General features: G+C 47.7%; 1 protein-coding gene and 1 long non-coding RNA gene across 2 annotated transcripts in view; one reads left to right on the plus strand and one right to left on the minus strand.

Moving 5' to 3' along the window:
• The window catches only part of unc5ca (unc-5 netrin receptor Ca), a 112688-nt gene that overhangs the window by 61809 nt on the left and 31232 nt on the right, over positions 1-19647 (plus strand). Inside the window, exon 4 of the mRNA XM_057032273.1 lies at positions 7305-7408. Within this exon, the coding sequence (XP_056888253.1) occupies positions 7305-7408 (104 nt within the window). The remainder of the gene's footprint in view (positions 1-7304; positions 7409-19647) is intronic.
• Positions 14203-15359, minus strand: LOC130525464 (uncharacterized). The gene is made up of 2 exons (XR_008950495.1): positions 15096-15359; positions 14203-14280 (listed from the first exon to the last, which is right to left on the minus strand). It is a non-coding gene; the product is annotated as an uncharacterized LOC130525464 (long non-coding RNA).

Consider the following 19647-nt stretch of genomic DNA (forward strand, 5'->3'; position numbering starts at 1 on the left):
GTCCCGAAAGTGCGGTTCTGCTCGGCTGAACTCCCGAGCGGGCTACTCGGGGCTTTGATGGAGTCCATTCAGCAGATGCTTGGAACCAGCTCCACACATGCACTACTTAGACGCAGTATTTTAGCAGAGGGAATGACTCTAGCAGACGCGGGGCCTGGAAATCTGGTTTTCCCAGGTTGATCTTTCTCGCGTTGCAGGGGGAAATCCATCACGCTGGCCCTTGTTTTTCACTCAAGATAATTTATTCACTAGTAAATGTACTTCATTGATTTACTATCTTGTAATATTATTTCTGCGTCGTGGTTCAGATCAATGAAACGCTTCAGAAATGTTAAGAGCTACAGCTACTGTAAAATTAACATTTAGCAGTTGTTTTAGATGTTCTTCACCGTTATATATGGCTAAAAATGTGTAAATAAAGCAACAGGCAGCACTGAAGGACACGTGGGGAAGTGGCGCTAGCTGCTGCACTGGTGTTAGCCTTGAGTGAGAGCGATGTAAATTGCTGTATTTGGTTCCTGTAAAAGTGCCTCATCTCGTTTGTTAGATTTTACCTTCATGGAACATCTCTACTGCAGCGTTCAAGTCCTCCTCCACAACTGTCACATGACCACATGCTGTCCCCAGAGGAGGAACAAACCCCTCCGACAGTGTTAGCTTGCTTTGCACCATCAGCTTCCAGTTAGTGATGCTATTAGCTCTTACAGGCAGCAACTTCATCTAGACTTGTAACCATCAACCATGTTAGATGTTAACAAGGGGGACAATGCTGGAAGTTGGCCAATTTAGGGAGCACAAGGGGCCTTAAAGCGTAACTACTTTTTCGGGGCCAGCAGATCTCGTAATGCAGGCAGATGCTGGTAATCCTACCTCTCCCCCCCGCCTTCATTCCTTCAGGCCCTTCCCGCCTCCCTTTTTCTCCACAGGACATGTCTTTTCCTCCTGACTTTGTCCCTCTGCCCTTCACTTTCCCTATTTCCCTTATAACAGTGATTTTCCCCCTTAACCAGATCTGATTACACCCAGCCCCTCTTGTGATAACCTTTTACTTCAAATCGACCCAACCTCCTGACCTACCCCGCTTTCCGTTCCTATTTGGATCTGCTGTTGTGATTAAAATGCTTCCTGGCAGCTCGAGCTTGCTGAGCAAAGTGTCTTTTTCTACCACACCGTGCAATAGCAATTCAGCGATTCTGCCCTGCACTCCATCTCATCTTTCCTCATTTTCTTTTTCTTTTTTCTCACTTTGTTTAAGCTCTTATTGTTACAGTTGCTCTCCTTTTTCTTTACCTCTCAGTCAATTAATTCACGCTTCCTGGCAGTGGTTCATTATGCAGCTACATCCGGAGGATGGTGAAAATTGCCAAAAACAAACATACGCGCTAACGGGTCTGATGGTAGAGGCTTTCTTTTCATTTGGAATTTTTTGTTGATTTCCGGACACACATAGACACAAATATGCAGGCAGTGTCTCGTGCTCTTTGGCCCAACAGCCATCAGGTTAAGTCTTTTTCCTTCAATGGATTAACAGTATGTCAAGGTCGCTCTCTCTCTTACTCCCCCCCCCACACACACACATACACACACACACACACACACATGCACAAATTCAAAATCACACCAATTTGTTCTGCCACCACCATCTGGGACATGTGTGCATAGTAATCAGGAGCCCTCACTCTCGAGGACACAGAAACCCAAACAGCAGGAAAATGCATGCTAGTAATTGTGTGTGTGCGTGCGTGTGTGTGTGTCTGTGTGTGTGTGTGTGTGTGTGTGTGCGTGCGTGCGTGTGTGTCTGTGTGTGTGCGTGCGTGTGTCTGTGTGCGTGCGTGCGTGTGTGTGTGTCTGTGTGTGTGTGTGGTGTGTGTGTGTGTGTGTCTGTGTGCGTGTGTGTGTGTGTCTGTGTGCGTGTGTGTGTGTGTGTGTCTATGTGTGTGTGCGTGTGTGTGTGCATGCGTGCGTGTGTGTGTGTCTGTGTGTGTGCGTGTGTGTGTGTCAGCTGCATGTATTTAGGTTTCCCTCCAATCAAAGATGAATAAGACCAAGGAACATTTGGACTCAACAGGGATTTCTGTGCGGTAGACTTCAAGCATTGATTAGAACCCAACGGTTCTGGACTCAGTCATGCTTAAACCCGCTTCCAGCTCACAGAACCGGTCACTTGTAGTACAGCTACTGGAAACAAGTGCGCTTTTTTGTTGGCCCACCTTTGTCCACTGGTGCAGAAGTGAAGTTGTCCCCGACGGCCTTCTGGTGATGTCACTCGACAGTTCTGCGCGCAACATCCCGGGACTCCAATTGTGGTGGGTCTGGTGAACCAGAAGACCTCCTCAGCCTTCTTCTCTCGTCCTTTCAGCACCGACCGCCAGTGGAAAACTTGAAGGGTTTTCTTCCCCGGATGACATCATGGGGAGTCTCGGTTTCTGGCTTTGAGCGAGTTCATGATGGCCACTAAGACTGAACAAACATTTTTGCACCAACACCCATAATGTGCGTTGATGTGGATTTGTGGTCGTGATGCCTCGCCATCGCTGGAAGCCGCTGAGCGTTCCCCCAGATATGAAGTAACCGTTGAGCATGTTACCGTGGTTAGCCGCCATTCTGATTTATCAGTCAGAGCTAAAGCTGGAGTCCAAATGTGGTGTGAGAGGGCCCACGTGCACTTTAAACATTCCAATTCTTTCACCAGATGGTCCAAAATCACCACCCTTATTCAGAACCACACACCTACGTGGTAGTTGGAGAACCTTGGTAATTGCTGTGCATTTGAGATGCACACCTAATGATCCCTTTTTTGGGGATGTGTCTCAGGAAGAAGCAAAATTCCTCAGAGAACAACCTCAGTTGTTTACACGTTTAAAAAGAAATCGCACTAGGCTGTGGATGGAAAGACGTCGTGCGATGCTTCCGGATGATCACAGGTTGTAAAGTGTTGAAATGACAGGGTGGAAGAGCTTCTGAACAAGTGCAAAGAGACTCTCTAAAGTCGCAGCGTCTCTGAGCAACTTCCTGTTTAACAGCAGACACGCTCACACTCCTGCGCCTCCAAACTGCCACAACAGCGGCACTAAATACCTTCTAAAGGGTGTTTTTATTCACTATTCAATGAAAATGTTCTCAGTTACTTTTTATCCAGATGAATTACCACATAAAGCAGATGGGAACATTCGCTTCAGGAGTTTTGTTCAAAATGTAGAAAATAAGACATGTTTTTGACTTTTCTTTATAGAAAACCCCCTTATCGTCGATTGGTTTGAATTATTTCTGTCAACCCTCCACATTAAGCCTTCCGAGGCCGACAGACGTGCTTTTATTTAATATATTGACTGTGTCACACAGTATTCAGTGGTAATCATTACCCAGGCTCTGCTTGTTTCCATTGCGCGCCCTTTGGAACTATCCCGAATGATCCTCTCTGCGACTGCTTTTCGGCTTTTTTCCCCTTTCTGGACACGTCGCTCCTTGTTGCTCGCGAAAGGGAATCATTGGCGATTGGGCACGCAGGCGGAGACGGCCGTTTTGTATAATTGCCCTGAAATGCGCTCATGTGGAGGTGCCCGAGGTAGCAAGCTAACCACAAACATAATAACAGTTGGAGCCGTGGAAGAAGTTGGAGAAAGAGCAGGAGGGGGGGGAAGCAGAGTTTACGCAACACAAGCCTCCAATTGGTTTTTTGTATGTTTGTTTTATGGAGGTTCACGCTGAGAAGGCCGTTTACCCTCCCTGCTCGTCAGCCTGGCTGCAACTGGCCTCCCCTGTCTGAGACTATTGTTGGTGTTAGCGCGTCCATTTGGGACACGTGAGAAGAAAGGACGCAGCTGTCCCTCCTCTCCTGTGCACATATTTCCCACAGGCGGGTTTTTTCTCTGCCACGCACACTTCAAATGAATTCATGCTTCCTTTAGCTTCGCGAGCACAGGGCCAACCTTTCCTTTCAACAAGTCGAACATGTCGGCGGACGATCTGGAAACTTGAGTGCAGAACATTTTGTCCGGTTTATGAAGCTAGTCCCGCTAAAGACACTGCTGCTAGCTGCATTAGCTGCATTAGCTCTACAAATCATCCTCATGCTATGGCATAGATGTAATCTCACTTGTTATATTAGATTCTCATAATTTGCACCAGAATGAGCACATGCACAGTCATTATAGGAGAGCTGTCAGAGTGAGTAGCTCTGGACATTTGGGGGTTTACGACCTTGCTCAAGGGCACCTCTGAAAGTAATCCAGCACCTCTACTGCCACCAACAATCTTCCCTCTATGGTCTGCAACCAGGACTTGGACTGGACACCCTCCCAGTCCCTGCCCAGTCCCCTACGGACTGAGCAACTGCCCCTTTTGTTGCGTCCTAAAACGCCCCCACATTTGTTTTGCTTGTCCCTTTTTTGTCTGCCCCTACATATGTGCTCTGTGTGGGCAGCCATGTGGTGAATTTAGGACTAAAGCTGTGGGTGATTACTCCCATAATGAACCATCATGCTCTGTTTAGGCTGTCGTCCCCAGAGGGATGGACTGCATTATGAAGATATCATTCAGCCTCAGCAGCACTTCCTGTCCTTACATAACTTGCTCAGCCAATATCGCGCCGCACAAGAGATCTGATAATCATTGCATGAAATTAAACCCCGTCTTTTAGCGGGTGAGATGTACTGCAGGAATTAGAAATGCCTTTTTTCAGCGGTGGTTATCATAAAAGCAGAAAAGTGGCTGCAAATTTAAAGATTGACAACAGTAGCTTCAGATAGCCCGACGATACTGTTGCTAAACTTTACGGCTTAATTTCCCGTTAAATAAATGAGAATCTCTGACTGTATTTAAACTCTTTGGTGTGTCACATTAATGCCACTCGGGTCTCGGGGAGAATAGGGTCAGGGGTGATGGGCGATGTTAGCTGTTGCTCACACACGTCAGAGAACATTCGCCTGAGCTGGGAACATCCGCTACTCACCCTTTTGCACCACTGGGTTATGAAGTCGTGTGGTTTTGGACGCTGTTCAGAGGGGGGAGAGTAGAAAACAGCGGATATTTCAGTCAGAAGAGAAAAGAGAAGGATGACAGGAAGAAATGGATCCCTCTCCTCTTTGGTCGGAGAAGAGAAACTGAGCCGCCACCGTTTTCCCTCGGCAGTGAGAACACAGGAAAGGGAGCTTTTTATGAATGAACTAAAAGCTTAAGTTTGCTTCAAAAAACAGAAACAATGACCCGTGTTTAGACACATTCCACATTTCTGCCATTTATCCGTATCGCCAGTCTTATTCAGCGCTGAGATGAAGCGTTATAAGTAATATTCTATAAAAATCTAGCAGCTGGAGCACAAAAATCAACGATTCAGCAAACTGGCTGACTAGAACAGAGGGGTAATGAAGCCCTGGAGGGTCCAGGGGTGACCATGATGAGAAATTCTAAACTTCCTGTATATGATTGAATTATTTATAAGGCTCAATCTTTACGTTCCCTTCCTCCCTCCGTGGATTTGGGATTATGACTGAGATCCCGATGAAGACGTTGCAAGTTAATAGAGATATTATAGAATCCTATAGAGCATACTCAGTGAACATGTGCTTCTGCCCCTGTTCTTTTGCCCCCTCCTCCAGCTTCTCCCTTCACTTGTTACCTCCTGTGTCTGCCAGCGAGAGCTCTGATGGAGAGCCGGGTTTGACCGGTTCAGTCTCAAAAATGTTCTAGTGTCTCTGTGTGTGTCTGCAAACGATGCAGCACAGCGGGTAGATAAGGTGATTAACGGCATGGTCAGGAACCAGGACACAAGGACAACACACACACACACACACACACACACACACACACACACACACACACACACATACCGATGCCTGTGCAATCCTCTGGTAAGTTTTGTCTGTTTTTAAACCCTAAAGGACAGAGGGGAGGACATTTGTCTTCCACAGACGCTTTCACCAGATTGTGACCATCAAACTTTTTAAAGTCAAACCTTTTTCTGTGAGCTACAGCCAGCCCTGCTGCACGGAGAACAGATTCATCGCCGAGTTCATCAGTCCATCAATCATCCTCACATCCCTCCGTCCACGTCGTGACGAGTGCACGTGATTTCTGAAAGCGTGATTAAATTAGTGAAGGCGTGATACTGCCTCTCCTCCAGAGACGGCCATGAACATTTGCGAAACAGCCTGAAGGAAGGATGAAAAAAGAGAGGCTCTTTTCCCTCTTCTGCCGCTTCATCTGCTGCACATGTTCTTATTTAGCAATCCATCAGTGCCATAAATGAAGCACCTGCTAAGTCCCGCTAACGCGGCCTCTCTTCTCGGATTACCGTGTTTTCGCCGCGCCTCTGTAATGATCTGAACATGTGTTGAGCTCTGCTTCCTATGAGGGAAACCAGCAGCTCGCTCAATCAGAGACGTACGCTTCACAGGCTAACAGACGGAAGAGGTTAGCGCCCCATTTGAAGCGTTTCTTTTCGTAAAATACATAACGTTTGGTTAAAAACAGCCATCCAGAGATCCACCTGCACCTTCCCCCCTCCCTCGCCTCTTTAAACTGTCTTCTGCTGCTCTTGTTTAGGTGTTGGGCTAATTGTCTTAAAACCAGCTAATGCGAAAAATGCTTTGCCCTCAAAATAAAGCAGCCAAACTTGTTTGAGCAGTTTGTGCGAGGGATCACTGTGCATCTCTCGCTGCTTTGTGGCGCTGTCACTCGTCTCAGCGTGACGACCATTAGCGTGAATCGTTCATTGTCTCGATTATGGCTGTCACCCCCAGTGCCACGGCACGTCTCCGTAGGATGAAAGTACGATTTATTGTGCGTAGCATTCAAAGGCCAGAGCGTGCTACAAAGCAGCCAGTGTTTAGCGTGTGAACCGTCTGTGTGACAAAGGCAATTTGCGGCCCAGAGATTTTTGTGTGTTTGTTTTTGTGTGTGTGTGTGTTTGTTCTTTTACACTCAGACCCAGACAGAAAAGTGGTGGAAGTTAAACATTTGCCACTTTTAGCGCCAGTTATATAACGCTGACATCAAATATCTGGTTAATCATCCCAGTTGGAGATTAAATACCCAGCTTGTGGGTAAATACCCAGTTAAATACCCATGTCTCACACACCTCTCACCAGTGTGTGTGTGTGTGTGTGCACGTAACCTGAGCATTTTTACTGGGTGCCACAGCAAACCTCCCACTTCGTGACATCGTGACATCGTTTCTTATTAAATCGATATGTCATCCAGGCTCATTATGATGTCATTTTTCCTTCAATCAGTTTACCATATGCTCAACGCTACGGGATATATCCTGTTTTATGGGACTCATTATATTTCTTCTCTGTCTACAGACCTGAAGAAGACATTTGATCAGGAACCCCTGGGAAAGGAGGTATCTCTGGAGCAGGAAGTGCTGTTGCAGTGTCGCCCCCCGGAGGGGATACCGGCAGCTGAGGTAGGTCAAGCAGCACCGCTAAACTCCAGCCGATGTCTGAACGAATAAAAGGGCGAGATTAAAAATGAGGCCCTGTGGAATGGGGGTGGGAGTGTGTGTGGGGGGGTTGCAATCCCAGGATGATGACAGGTAGATGTAAAAATAGAAATCATCAAATGGATTTAACTTGCCAGAGAAGCAGCCTTGGTTGCAGTATGACAGGTTGACTGGGAGCATGAATGACAGGCAGCAGAACATAGAGGTTCTGATGGGCCCATATGCCTTTCATTCTGCTGACAGCATCCAAAGGCGGGGCCGAATAAAACCGCAGCCTGACCCCGACGACGCCACCCGTGAATAACTTTTCAAACTAGACTTACGTCTGCAGCTGGCCCAATAATCCTTAAAAATCAGCGTCGGATTATTTCACCCTTATTCCTGCCGTGACTTGAAGTGAACACGCAGGGTGAAATTCCTCGGGATTTAAGTGGGTACTTAATTTATTCCGGCGTGAGACACGTTGATAACCAAGGCTAACCTCACGCCAGAAGAGGTGTGGATTAGCAGGCTTAAATGTGAATCACAATACGACTTGTAACTTCAAGTACGTTGTCACCACGTCGCTGTTCTCCAGTAATAGCCGCCCCTCGCAGGAAGCTGCCGCCCGGAACCCCTTCCCGAAGCCGGTGTCTGCCACAAAGGAGAATGTCGTTCACCGTTAAGATGTCCTTTAATTCCCTAGTTTGATCGCTCGCTCTCCCACCTGAGCGGATGAAAGAGACGGGTCCGGGGAAAGGGCGGCGCAGGGACGACTTGGCTTCCGGATAAGGCGCTCCGACCCGCTTTCCTTCCTCTCCGCCTTCCCATCCTGAACCACCGTAAAAGACAAAGAGAGATGTGAAAAATGAAGCAATTACAAATTTCCGCCGTGGTTGGAAGTTCCATTCGTACAAACTCCCACGCGCCATTATGTCGTAATGAAATGTAACAGCTGCCGTAATTATGCTGAAAGGACGACATTTCTTTGGGCTAATGAAAGAGATTTGTGCCGTGCCGGAGAAACGGATGGGTGGCCGTAATACGCCATTGACCTCGGTCGCATCAGAATCCAAGGTGAACTCCAGGTCCTGGGAAAAAATATACGGCTTGGATAATTAGGATTTAATGTGGAACATTTGTCCCAAGTCACTGCTGACATTATTAATATGACTTTGTGGGCTAACTCAATGCCGCCATGCGTCCTAACTGAACAGCGGGCTTGGATCGGCGGCGTGTTCGGGGCCAACATTTCTGCTAACCGTTGGACCCGTGTCGTCTAGAACAGCTGCGCTCTGTTCGCTTTCACTGCAAATTAGTTATCGTGGAGTCCAAAATGCAATTTCCAGGCGACAGGGTTGCTTATTTCGTGTCACACGCAGCCACAAGCACAACTTCCACGCCTTGGCGAAGACAAATCCCACCCCCTAATGGCTTATCGCCACCGAGACTTTATCTGCTTTATTTATTTCCTGGTTGAAGGCGCCACATCTGCACACTCAAACACAAAGTACGAACAGGCGGACACGGACAATCAGAGCGATTTTTCAGGTGCGTTCCCGTTTCCCCTTTTCCCGTCATAATGGGATCTCGGCGTGAGTGGATTGATCCGTCTCCCCTGTCTGCGGGAGCTGATTAGAGGGATTTATGGGTAAAACCTGCAGATAACCTCAGTTTGTAATCCCGACTCGCTTTGTTCACCTTCGCCTCCTCTTCCTCCTCCTCCCTTTCTTCCTCCGGTTTGGCCCATTACGCCAACGCCGCCGGGGTTGCTTTTTGCTTGATTGACAGTTGCAGGGGTGTGGCCTCTGTGACCTCTTTCCAAACGTTCTAACATTAGTACGGACTGTTGCCGTGCCACTCTCAGGAGGACGCCGAGGGGATGGTGTCCATGTGACATGCGATACCCTTGGAGGAGGAATCGGCTGGCATCACGTGACGGTCAACATGTCAGAGATTTGACTCCATAAACACACACTCGGGCATGTTTGTACTTCAGCCTTTGTGAGGACTTTTCGAAGCATAAAACCCACATTTTGTCACCCTCAACCCGAACCCCATGACCCCAACCCTCACCTCACTCTAATATCAGCCTTGAACCCATCTCTTAATAGTCCTTTGTTGTGAGGACCAGCCAAAATGTCCACACTTCCCCCAAAATGTCCTCACTTTGCTGGTATAATGAAGAGTTTGGTACTCAGTATGTAGCGAATACAAGAACACACTCAGTCCTGACTGTGGATAGCAAAGCAGTGATATCAACAGGCGCTCCCACTAAGACCCTCTGTCACCCACACACTCAGCCACATGTTGTCACCTCCCCCACCCCTAACAAGCCAGAGCCGACCTCTCTCAACGACCGCGTGTCATCTGATCACCTGATCAAGCGTGCCACTCCTGTCTTAAGAGAAGACGGCTTCATCCATCTTTGTCATTATTTTCCTCTTTTCTGGCTCTTTCTGGCTCCCCTGAGAACCTAAAATTGACACTTTGAGAAACCCAGAAAAACCCTCCAGATCTCTTTTGACTGCGATCAAAAGCCTTTAAAAGCTGATGGCGAGCTTCTCGATTCAGCCGGGGAGGGTTCAGCAGTTCAAAAGGAAAGGTTCCCGACGAGTGCAGAACATTGTTCGCTCTCAATAACAGACGGACCCGCTTCCATTGAATTCCGGTTTGGTTTTATTTTTCAGAAACAAGAGTTTCTGAGCTATGAGGAAACCAAATAAATGAAATCGTGCAAACAGAGAGCGGTAACCTGAAGCCTCCGAGTTCACATATGTGCGTGGGTGTGCGTGTGTGTGTGTGTGCGTGCGTGTGTGTGTGTGTTTGTGCACGAGTCTGCCTGCATTTGTCTTCATGTGTGAGTGATTACCCCAGCTGCAGTGAAATAAACACATCAGTGTGTGGTGACAAGTTCTCCTCGTGTGCATACCTCTCGCTCTCTCTCACACACACACACACACACACACACACACACACACACACACACACACACACACATATTGTCAGACAGTATATGTCTAGAAGGTGATCAAGGGACTGTCTCATGTCCACTCGATCGGCATCGTAAATTAGTAAAGTTATTTATGGATTATGGATGATGGGTCCTGATCAATCTATGGATAATCAAACAATCAATCACATGACAGTGTGCCAGTGTCACCAACAGTGGATCTATAACGTTAGCATCTGTCTGCCAAGATGATCCCTCAAATCAATGGGCTGATTAAACGGGATTTATTGATCAGGCCTCTCTCAGGATCATCACAAATAAGTAATCACTTAAGTTTCAACTTCAACTATGAGGAATTTTAATAAATGGGCTCTTGGAAGTGGTTTTGCACATCTTCTCCGCAACCTGTCCTGACCAGTTTTCCATTTTTGTGGGTGTAAAATGTAAATCTGTGTCATGGGATGAGACAAACAGTTTTAAAACCTAAAACTGTTCAACTTACCCTCTAAATGAAGCTAGTTCTGTTCTGTGTGTTATCCATGACGAGGAAATCTCTCCTGGTGTCAGACACGTCCGAGGTGAGCGTTTGGATGCTGAGGACAGTTATGACAATGAATTATAGATGAACTCCCCGAGGTGGTTTTGGAGAGCGAGCGCTTGCTCTTGGTGGGTTGGTCACGGCGGCTGATCTCGGGATGCTGTGCAGATGTGCAGGAGACGGAGGTCCAAGAGCAGATGTACAACACTGGAGATGCTTCACGATCGCTGGAACGAGCTCTGAGCTCAGCAGAGCCACATTCATTCATCGTTAGCTCGTATGAATGAAAGCTTTTTATTGTGAGCAGCTCAAAGCATAAATTCTACTGAAAAGACTTTAAAATCACATCCTCGACCACGATTTAAAACATTTTTCGACTGCCTACGCTTCATGAGTCGTAATCCTTATTGTATTTGCATTAATTCAACATAATTAGGATGTAACATTAAAAACAGACATCATCCCAACAATTAGCTTCTCAGTTTGATAGTTGTAAGATGTAAATATGTGTGAAAAATCTCACACTCCAGCAGATTTAGCTGCTAACGCTCCTCGCAGCAAACATCAATGTCATTCTTTTTTCTTTTCTGAATGGCTGTGCTGACTCCTGTAGAATTAGTCCACGCGCAGACATTTGGGTGTGTGTGTGTGTGTGTGACTGGTTGTGATGCAAATCACAGCAGACTTTTCTGTCAGGACTCATCAGCGCACCGAGCGGCTGAAGCACCGGCGGCAGCCTCGCTCTCACTCTCACTACAGTCTACTGTACCGATGCGCGCAGTAGATTTCCCTCCCCGAAGTCACCGTTTGCTAACGTGTCACATGGAGGCGTTCGCTAACAGAACACGCCCAGAGGTTCCAACTTCTGTGCTGGTGGAGCGCTTTGTGCGAACACTGAAGGTGACAGTGTGATTTCAGCTGTCGGACAAATTAGACACGCTGTCTAATAGCGTCCGTCTGGATCTGCTGAATTCCTCATCGTACTACGAGATTAGCTATTTAAAAGTCCTGGAAGCATCCAAAACATGTGTTGTTTTGTCAGAAGAGTGTTTTGGTGGTGGGACGAACGTATGGAGGCGTTGGTGCAGTTGCCTGTCAGGAAGGTTCCGGGTACAGTTCCACAGGATGGTTCAAGGTTAGTGGGGGAACTGCGAAAAAGTCCTAAATGTGAGCTGGGAGACTGTGGATTTCCTCACAGAGGACGGCATCAGTGATGGATCACCAGGAAGAGCCGGTGACGGACGGATGGATGGTGGAATAAATGTCATTCGGTGTCTTCATGATTAAACTGAAGGGATCTTAACTATCAAACACAATTTATCAAAACAGAAATGTTGCTGTGACCACATCAAACTGTTAAAGTGTGTGTGTGTGTGGGTGTGTGCACGTGTGCATGAGCTACTGGTGCACAGAAACAATTTCTGTAATGCGCCTCCCTCAATAGATCCTCACCTTAATCCTCTTTGAGCGAGCGGCGTAAGCCCCGCGGCTCATCTCCCGTCACACTTTACCCCCCCGTCCCCCCCCCAGCCCTTTCTCCCAAATCACCATCGTAATCCGCAGATTTTTCATCGGTCGTTTTCATACCGACTTCCGCTGCGAGTCCACACGGCGGCGGCGAGATTACCGAACCGTAGCTACGCCGTCCAATGGCCGCGCAGCAATTTCCAAATGGGCAGAGCTGAGCCTTTGTTCTGTAAATAAAGGTGTCGTGGGTGAGCTGATCATCATCTGATGAGGCGCTAACATGTGACCGGAGCGCCGCTCCTGCTCCGCTTCCGCCTTCAGAGGCCTCTGCTCTGCTATCGATGTATTTTAATAATATCGGGCTGATATGTGGAAACCAGCCATTTCTACAAAAAGGTCCTCAAGCTAAAGAGGAGGAGGCTTCTCACCACCTCTGATGTTCCTGTATCATTTCTCACCTGCTCAGAGGCACTCAGGACGGGCGTCACACGTGGTTCTGCTCCTCGCTGCTCCCAGCTTCATACTCTGTTATCCATGTGGGTGTTTTAAGTGTGAGGAGGGAAGATAATGAATGTTTGCGTCGATCCCTCGCTCCCACTCCCCCTAAATTAGCAGAACAGTCCCTCTGTCCCCCCCCGTCTATTATCTATTTAAAGGCTCTGGCACAGGCGGAAAGCTTTCGGATTGGAACCTTTTCACAGCATCTTCCTGCCAGCTGATGGAGGGACCGGAAACAGCCTTAAATGTGCTGCTGTTGATGATTCAGGTACTTAACTTCGCTCCATCGCGTCTTTTGTTTCCAGTTTTATTTAATGGCTCTGGCGCTTCTCTCCCACGCCTTCCCTCCCCATCACTTCCGCTCGTTCCATCACTGTCTCTCCGTCTCGTCTCCCTGGACGCGGTTGTGAGACGCCGCGGTGGATTGATGGTGACATGACTGCGAGGCGTGCGCCGCGTCATCAGGCGGCCACCCGCGCTGCCTCCGGCGGTCCTGGCGGCGTTGTCACGGATGAACTGGCGCGCCGTTAGTGCAGAAGTGTCAAACGCCGAGTCTTTGCTGTCTTTCCTTCTCGACTGTAAAAGTTGGTCCGTGATATTGTAAACTTAATCAAATCATTATAACTCCTCACGCGGGACCAAAGCTTAATAAGCTTTGAAGAATCGCTACTCAATAATTGCGTCTCGCTTACATAACTGGTTTTTTCCAAGTCGACTTCAGTGAGTCACAAACGCGGGTCTCAGGATCCCGATGGAGGAACGAGGTCGCCCTGGGGCTGCACTCTGGAGGGAACAGTGAGCACTGAACGTGCACCAGGGTCCCAGCACGCGCTTATTGTCCAACAGAACCTTGAAACTGGTTCCCACGTCTGACGAAGGTTTCTTCTCATAAAGGTGGAGCTGGTTGAGCAAAGGTTGAGCAGGTTCGCCCAACAATAAAGTCCAAAGTGTTTTTAATACTTCAGCCTGAAGTGAAGGGCAGCTCACTCATTCATCAGCTAAATGTTGGAAATGGAAGTTTTTGGGGGGGTTCTGGGGGCTCCTGGTGTGACCGGGCCCTTCTGGGAGCTGTCCAAGGAATTCTACATACAAACTATTAGTTTCTACGCTGATGGTTTGAAGTGAAGCTTTTACGTGCATTTGGTTTTCTTGAAAGCCGTTCTAAAAATAGCTCTCTGAACATTTAGAGTTCCAGCTATTATGTGGATGCTTCCATCCCACAGTTTATGAATGAATGTTGAAATGTTCATCGGATCAAGAAGAGCAGCCATGAGTGCACTGCTAAATGCGCATGATGGTTTGTTTTCTCAAAATCCACTTGAGTTGAAGTGATCATTTTTTGTACTGTTTATTTCTTGCTTGTTGTCCTGGCAACAATGGTTGCGAGCAGACAAATGTCCCCTGAAAAAGAAAAAAGAGAAAAGTTCAGGCTAATTTCCCCATCTGATCAGAGCCGTCCATCCCAGCCGTTGGCCAGATGTGACCAACAAATGGGGATGTCTTCAGTAGTTTGGCTAATAAAGCAAAGCTGATTTTGTTATTGGGGGGTTTTAATAACACCAGAGAGTTAGAGAGTCAATTAAAAAGGATTAGTGTGACCCCAATCAGCTCAGAGCCGCCATGCTTTAATGATTATGGAGTGTCATCAGCACTCCTACACTGTGGCTCAGCTGGCAAACACACACACACGAACACACACATATACACACGCACACAAAGCAAATAACCACTAGCACCCATATCAATGAATTAGTCAAAGGAGCAGCACGTTATGGTTCTGTTCTGGGTTTTTGCCTTTCTTCCATCTGTCGACATGAAAAAGCGAGGTGGCCAGTTAAAGCTGTAGGTACCCTTCAGGTCCGGAGAGGCACAGAAATCCTTGACTCGACTAACTTGGATCAAACCCGGCAGGATGAGGAGGGAGGTCTGGATGTAGGTGCGTTGTAGCTCAAATCTAAAAGTAAACCGAATAAAACCTCCTTTCTCACGTCAGCGTTTGAAAAGTGATTCCAATGCTCCGAAATGAAACTAGAATTCCTTCTTTCTCTAATGTCATAATCGAGGAAGCGCAGCGACTTGTCACCTTTCCGTGGTCCATTTGTCTGGTAACACTGAGCACATACGGTAGGAGGATGTTAGAGGAGCGACCCGACGAGCCAGACTCTGAGAAGAGACGCACGTGGTGTTTTTCTTCGCACCGCGTTCGCGTGACTTACGTCTTTTGCCAGTGCTGACGTTGGAACGCTCCCCGAGGGGGTTCAGCAGGACACCTCGAAGAGAACAGGCTGTCAGGGCTTCGACCACTCTGACCCACAGCCACGCGCGGAGCACTTCTGTCACTTCACCGGCCGTCACTCACGTCCACCCTGACTCACAGCCGTCAGTCAGACGCTAAATTTAAGTTTTGTTCAGGCATTCGCTGGTTCGCTGCCGTCAGGAGGGGCCGACGGCAGACGTACGCGTGGGCGGGTCGAATCCCCAGCTCGTCTGCCGTCAGTCAGGGATTCAGAGCGTCCTGCTGATGGTTGCTCTGCTGATTGTGATTGTTAGTAGGTCAGCGTCTGGATGGAGAAATCCCCCCATGGCTGAGCCGCTGAGTGGATTTGGACTCAGAGGACAGATTTGAGCTCACGGTCTCATTTCTTTATTTTCTCCCAACGCTCTCACCCCAAACTGCCCCCCCCCCTCTATGACTGCTGCTATTTTTACCCCTGTAGCTCCGTGCCTGTTAATTGACTCATCTCCCCACCTTCTTTACAGATCTGACTCGTGCAGAGACGAACTGAAACATGAATTAAAAGCATTTTAGTAGTTTGTTTAGGAACATTTTCTCCCTTTTGGATGAGGACACACTTGCAGCTGAGTGGCACAGACAAACTTTGCTAGTTTTTCTTAGATTCCCTCCCTCATCTCTTTTTTTTGCAGGACTTTTACTTCCCACTTCTTCTCCCTGGTGTTTGGTCTCCAGATTACCTCAGTAAATCTTCCTTTTCTGCTCTTTTCTCCCCATTCAGCAGCTTGCTCCCGCTCCTCATCCATCCTTTGGCTCCCCTGTAATGGTCGAGGTCACATGGTCATTCCAAATCTCTCCATCTCTCCGTCAGTGTCCCTCACCTCTTCATTAGGTTTTCATTTGTCCTTTCCTTCCATCCTGTTGCTCTCTGTCTCCTCCCTCCTCCCCATTTGTTGCTGTTATCGGGGTAGCTGTAATGGATCATCGGGAGCTCTTTGCCCCGAGCTGATTCCTTAGTTTCGTCTTCCACAAAAAGCCAAAACTTTTCCTCTCTCCATCGCCATGGAAATCCCTTTTCTCTCCCAGACCCTCCTGGCTCGTCCATCATCCATCTTTCCCTCTCTCCTCTCTTGAATGTTGAGAGTAGGAGCCTAATGGATCACTGTGAAGCATCTGCACCTGTGTTAAATCTCAGAGGCAACCGTGTGTGTGTGCGCGCGCACCCTCGACAAGCTAATACACTCTTTCTGCTCAGCACATCTGTGACCTCCTTTGGTGCAGAGCGACTTACATCTCTCCCAGATTTCACCCGCTTCTGCTTGTTTGCCCTTTTTGTCTTTCGTGCTTTTACTTTTCGGCCATTCGTGAGCGCCCGCCGCAGGAAAGGGACCATTAACTTCTAACACAGAGTAACAAATTACCGCCTGTCTTTGAAATAACACGCACTAAATCTCAGAAAACAAATGCAACAGCCACAACAGCGCTCTCAAATAGGAGCTAACATTAGCTAAAATAATAAATGTGTGTCTGTGTGTGAGGACATTTTGAGGGACACTGTGGCTGGTCAACTTCAGAGGCCCATTTCGTGGTTCTAAGGTTGAGGTTAGGATTGGGTCAGGGGCTAATTAATGCATTACGTCTATGAAAGGCCTCACAAAGATAGAAGGACAAAGGTGTGTGTCTGTGTGCTGTGCACCCATGTGCAGAGCAGTGGTGGATTATAAATAGGACCCAGTAGGCCTGTCCCAGTCCAACTGGGTGTCCTCTGGCGTCCCAGATCTGTCTGTGTGGGACACCTTGGGAGAGCGCTCTTTTGTCCTCATGTTACATCGCACGTTTGGGGATTCTCTCATTTAGACGTGTCATTTTTTCATATGGTGCCCAGTGTAACTTTAACCATAAATCACATCATCGTGTGTGCGATGCCTTTGAGAATATTTAGCTCACAGTTGAGGGTTTGTTTTAGCGCGATTCCATGTTTTTTGTGGGTTTTTCTCCCCTTATATTATGCAGATCCTGCCTGACAGTCATTTAGACAAAAGATGACCAGGGATTGACATTGTTGAATTATTCTATAAAACCGTGTTAGAAATGTGAAGGTGAGGGTAAAACTTGTGTAACACCAGAAATCGAAACGGATGCTCACCTGAGGCGGCTTTTGTCTTTTACGGAAAGGAGTTTATGGACGAAAACCGATGTAAGAATCACCGAGCTAACGGCTGTCTTGTCCAAGCGTCTGTTATATTTGGCTGTGAAGTGGCCACTGCTAACATCCAGCTGGCGATAGTCGCCCCGCTTCCCTCCCGTGTTTTAATTCTGATTTGTAGCCTTCCTCTACATTCCTTTCGCAGCCTCGGCCCCCACCTTCCCATCTTGACATCTTTATTTATAATAAATTCCCATTTATCTCAGTTTTTTTATGGGAGGATGAAAACAATAAAAGGGAGCACGATGGAAAAATGGCTAAAGCAGCCTTGGACAAAGCTGTTTTTAGACCATCAGAGTGGGACGGTTCCTGTGGGCGACCTCTTTATGTCAGCGTGCTTTACGGGATCTTTATGTCACCTGCCTGGATCTCGTTAATTAAACTGTCAGAGCCCCTGAAATCCCACGCCGGCGTATTTAAATACACAGATGCATCGTCATCAACACACACCTGACCTTTACTTTAACCCGCACAAGCTGCCTAGTCTGCCCAGTCTTGGCGTGTATTGTCTTGTGGCGGCATGGGAGCTCCCTAAGGTAGCCGTGGGCAGCAGGACCGTCCTAATCACCACCGCGGCGCAGCGAGGAAGCGGACAGAAGCACCAGGACATATGGCCACTTAAACCACAGCTGTCAGAACACAGAACATAGTGTAAATGATCTTTCACACACCTGCACGCGACATAAAACCACAACCATATACACTGCATCTCCTGATGCCGAGGCCATTTAACATTGTCTGTGTTTCATATTTGCTCATCTCCTCACAGCGAGCTGATTGTACGTCTGCTATCAACGCACGCGCAGCCAAACAGTCTTTATTATATTTGTGTGCAGTGTTGGATTAAATTTCTATTAGCGCTCCTCAAATGAGGTTGAAGATTGTTGATTAACCACTAATAGCCTGTGTTATTGTGCTAATAAATAGCTCGATTACTATTTGACTTATCTACACATCAGGCAGTGGATATAGCGTGTGTGTGTGTGTATGTGTGTGTGTTGGCATTATCCTTTGGTAAACACACAGACACTTCTGCTGTCTGGGACTGTGTCAAGAAAACTGATGGCAGCAGAAAGGAGAGATGGATGTCGGCTCTGTCAACACTGGTCTCACACTCGCTCTCCTCTCTCGCTCCATCTCGTTCTGTGTCTCTCTCCCTCTGAAGGTATTCTCCTCCAGCCGATCACCTTTATCTATACCCTGCACTATTAATTATTCTCCTCCCCACATCTTTGTCTTCCTCTAGTCCTCCTTTCCTTTGTTTTTTTTCTGCTGACTGGAGGCTCCTGAGAACTGAGCTGGCATGTAGCCTTGTGGGTGTGTGTGTGGGTGTGTGTGTGTACATACGTGTGTCTGCGTACATGCAGGAGTGAGCGTTGCAGCAGGCGAGAATGCCAATTACGAAGATAGCTCTCCAGTTGCCAATCAGAGCCAACATTAATGTCCGTGGCACATCTGCCAGAAATGCATCAACACTTTTCTTTTCCCAGGATCCTTTGGAACAGCAAGGAACAAGGAATTCTAGGCTAACCCCCCCCCCCCCCCCCTTCTATTAACTTTAATTAATTAGGATTTGAATCAAAGGTAATGCAGGGGGTACATCTGCTCAGCTGCTGCTGAGGTTTTTGTGCTGCAAAATGCAGAAAGAAGCAGCTGAAAGTCATTTCAAAATGCTCAGAGAAGAAGTAGAATCGTCCTTGTCTGCTTTGGTGTCATTTAAAATATTTCCCTTTATCTCCCTGTAAAACCACTCCGGGCCTTGATGGACAGAATGGTTGATTTTGGGGGGTTGTGGGTTATTAAAACATGGACAGACCCACGGTGCACTTGTCCCCGCCCACACAAAGGTAGATTAATGGCTGAGGGAGCTCTTTAACCCACTCATCTGCACTCCACATAATACATCTAATCAAGAGGATAATCCTCAGTGACGACCGTGTTAACACTTCAGTGAACACACACACACACACACACACACACACACACACACACACACACACACACACACACAGTCTGCTTTTCCTCCCTTTGTCCACCACCAGGCACGTTTGCTCCTACTTATGAGTGTGTGCCTCTTGCCGCTTTGAAAATATTAATATTATGATTCAGCTGCCGATTCCATCGACCCCCCCGTGTGACGCATCACAGCCGCTCTACAAAGCGTGACACATTTTCCTGTTTGTCACAAATATTCTGTCTGTCACTTTTTTCTTTTTTGTTGTTGCACGCTTTACCCCTGCGCTGTCTTTGTGCCACAGTGAGACTCCGTCGTCCCAGATACGGGGGGAGTTCTGCATCAGAACATAGTTTGTGCGGCTCCCCAGCGCGG

This window comes from Takifugu flavidus, chromosome 5 (genome assembly GCF_003711565.1).
Source record: "Takifugu flavidus isolate HTHZ2018 chromosome 5, ASM371156v2, whole genome shotgun sequence".
Lineage (NCBI taxonomy): Eukaryota > Metazoa > Chordata > Actinopteri > Tetraodontiformes > Tetraodontidae > Takifugu > Takifugu flavidus.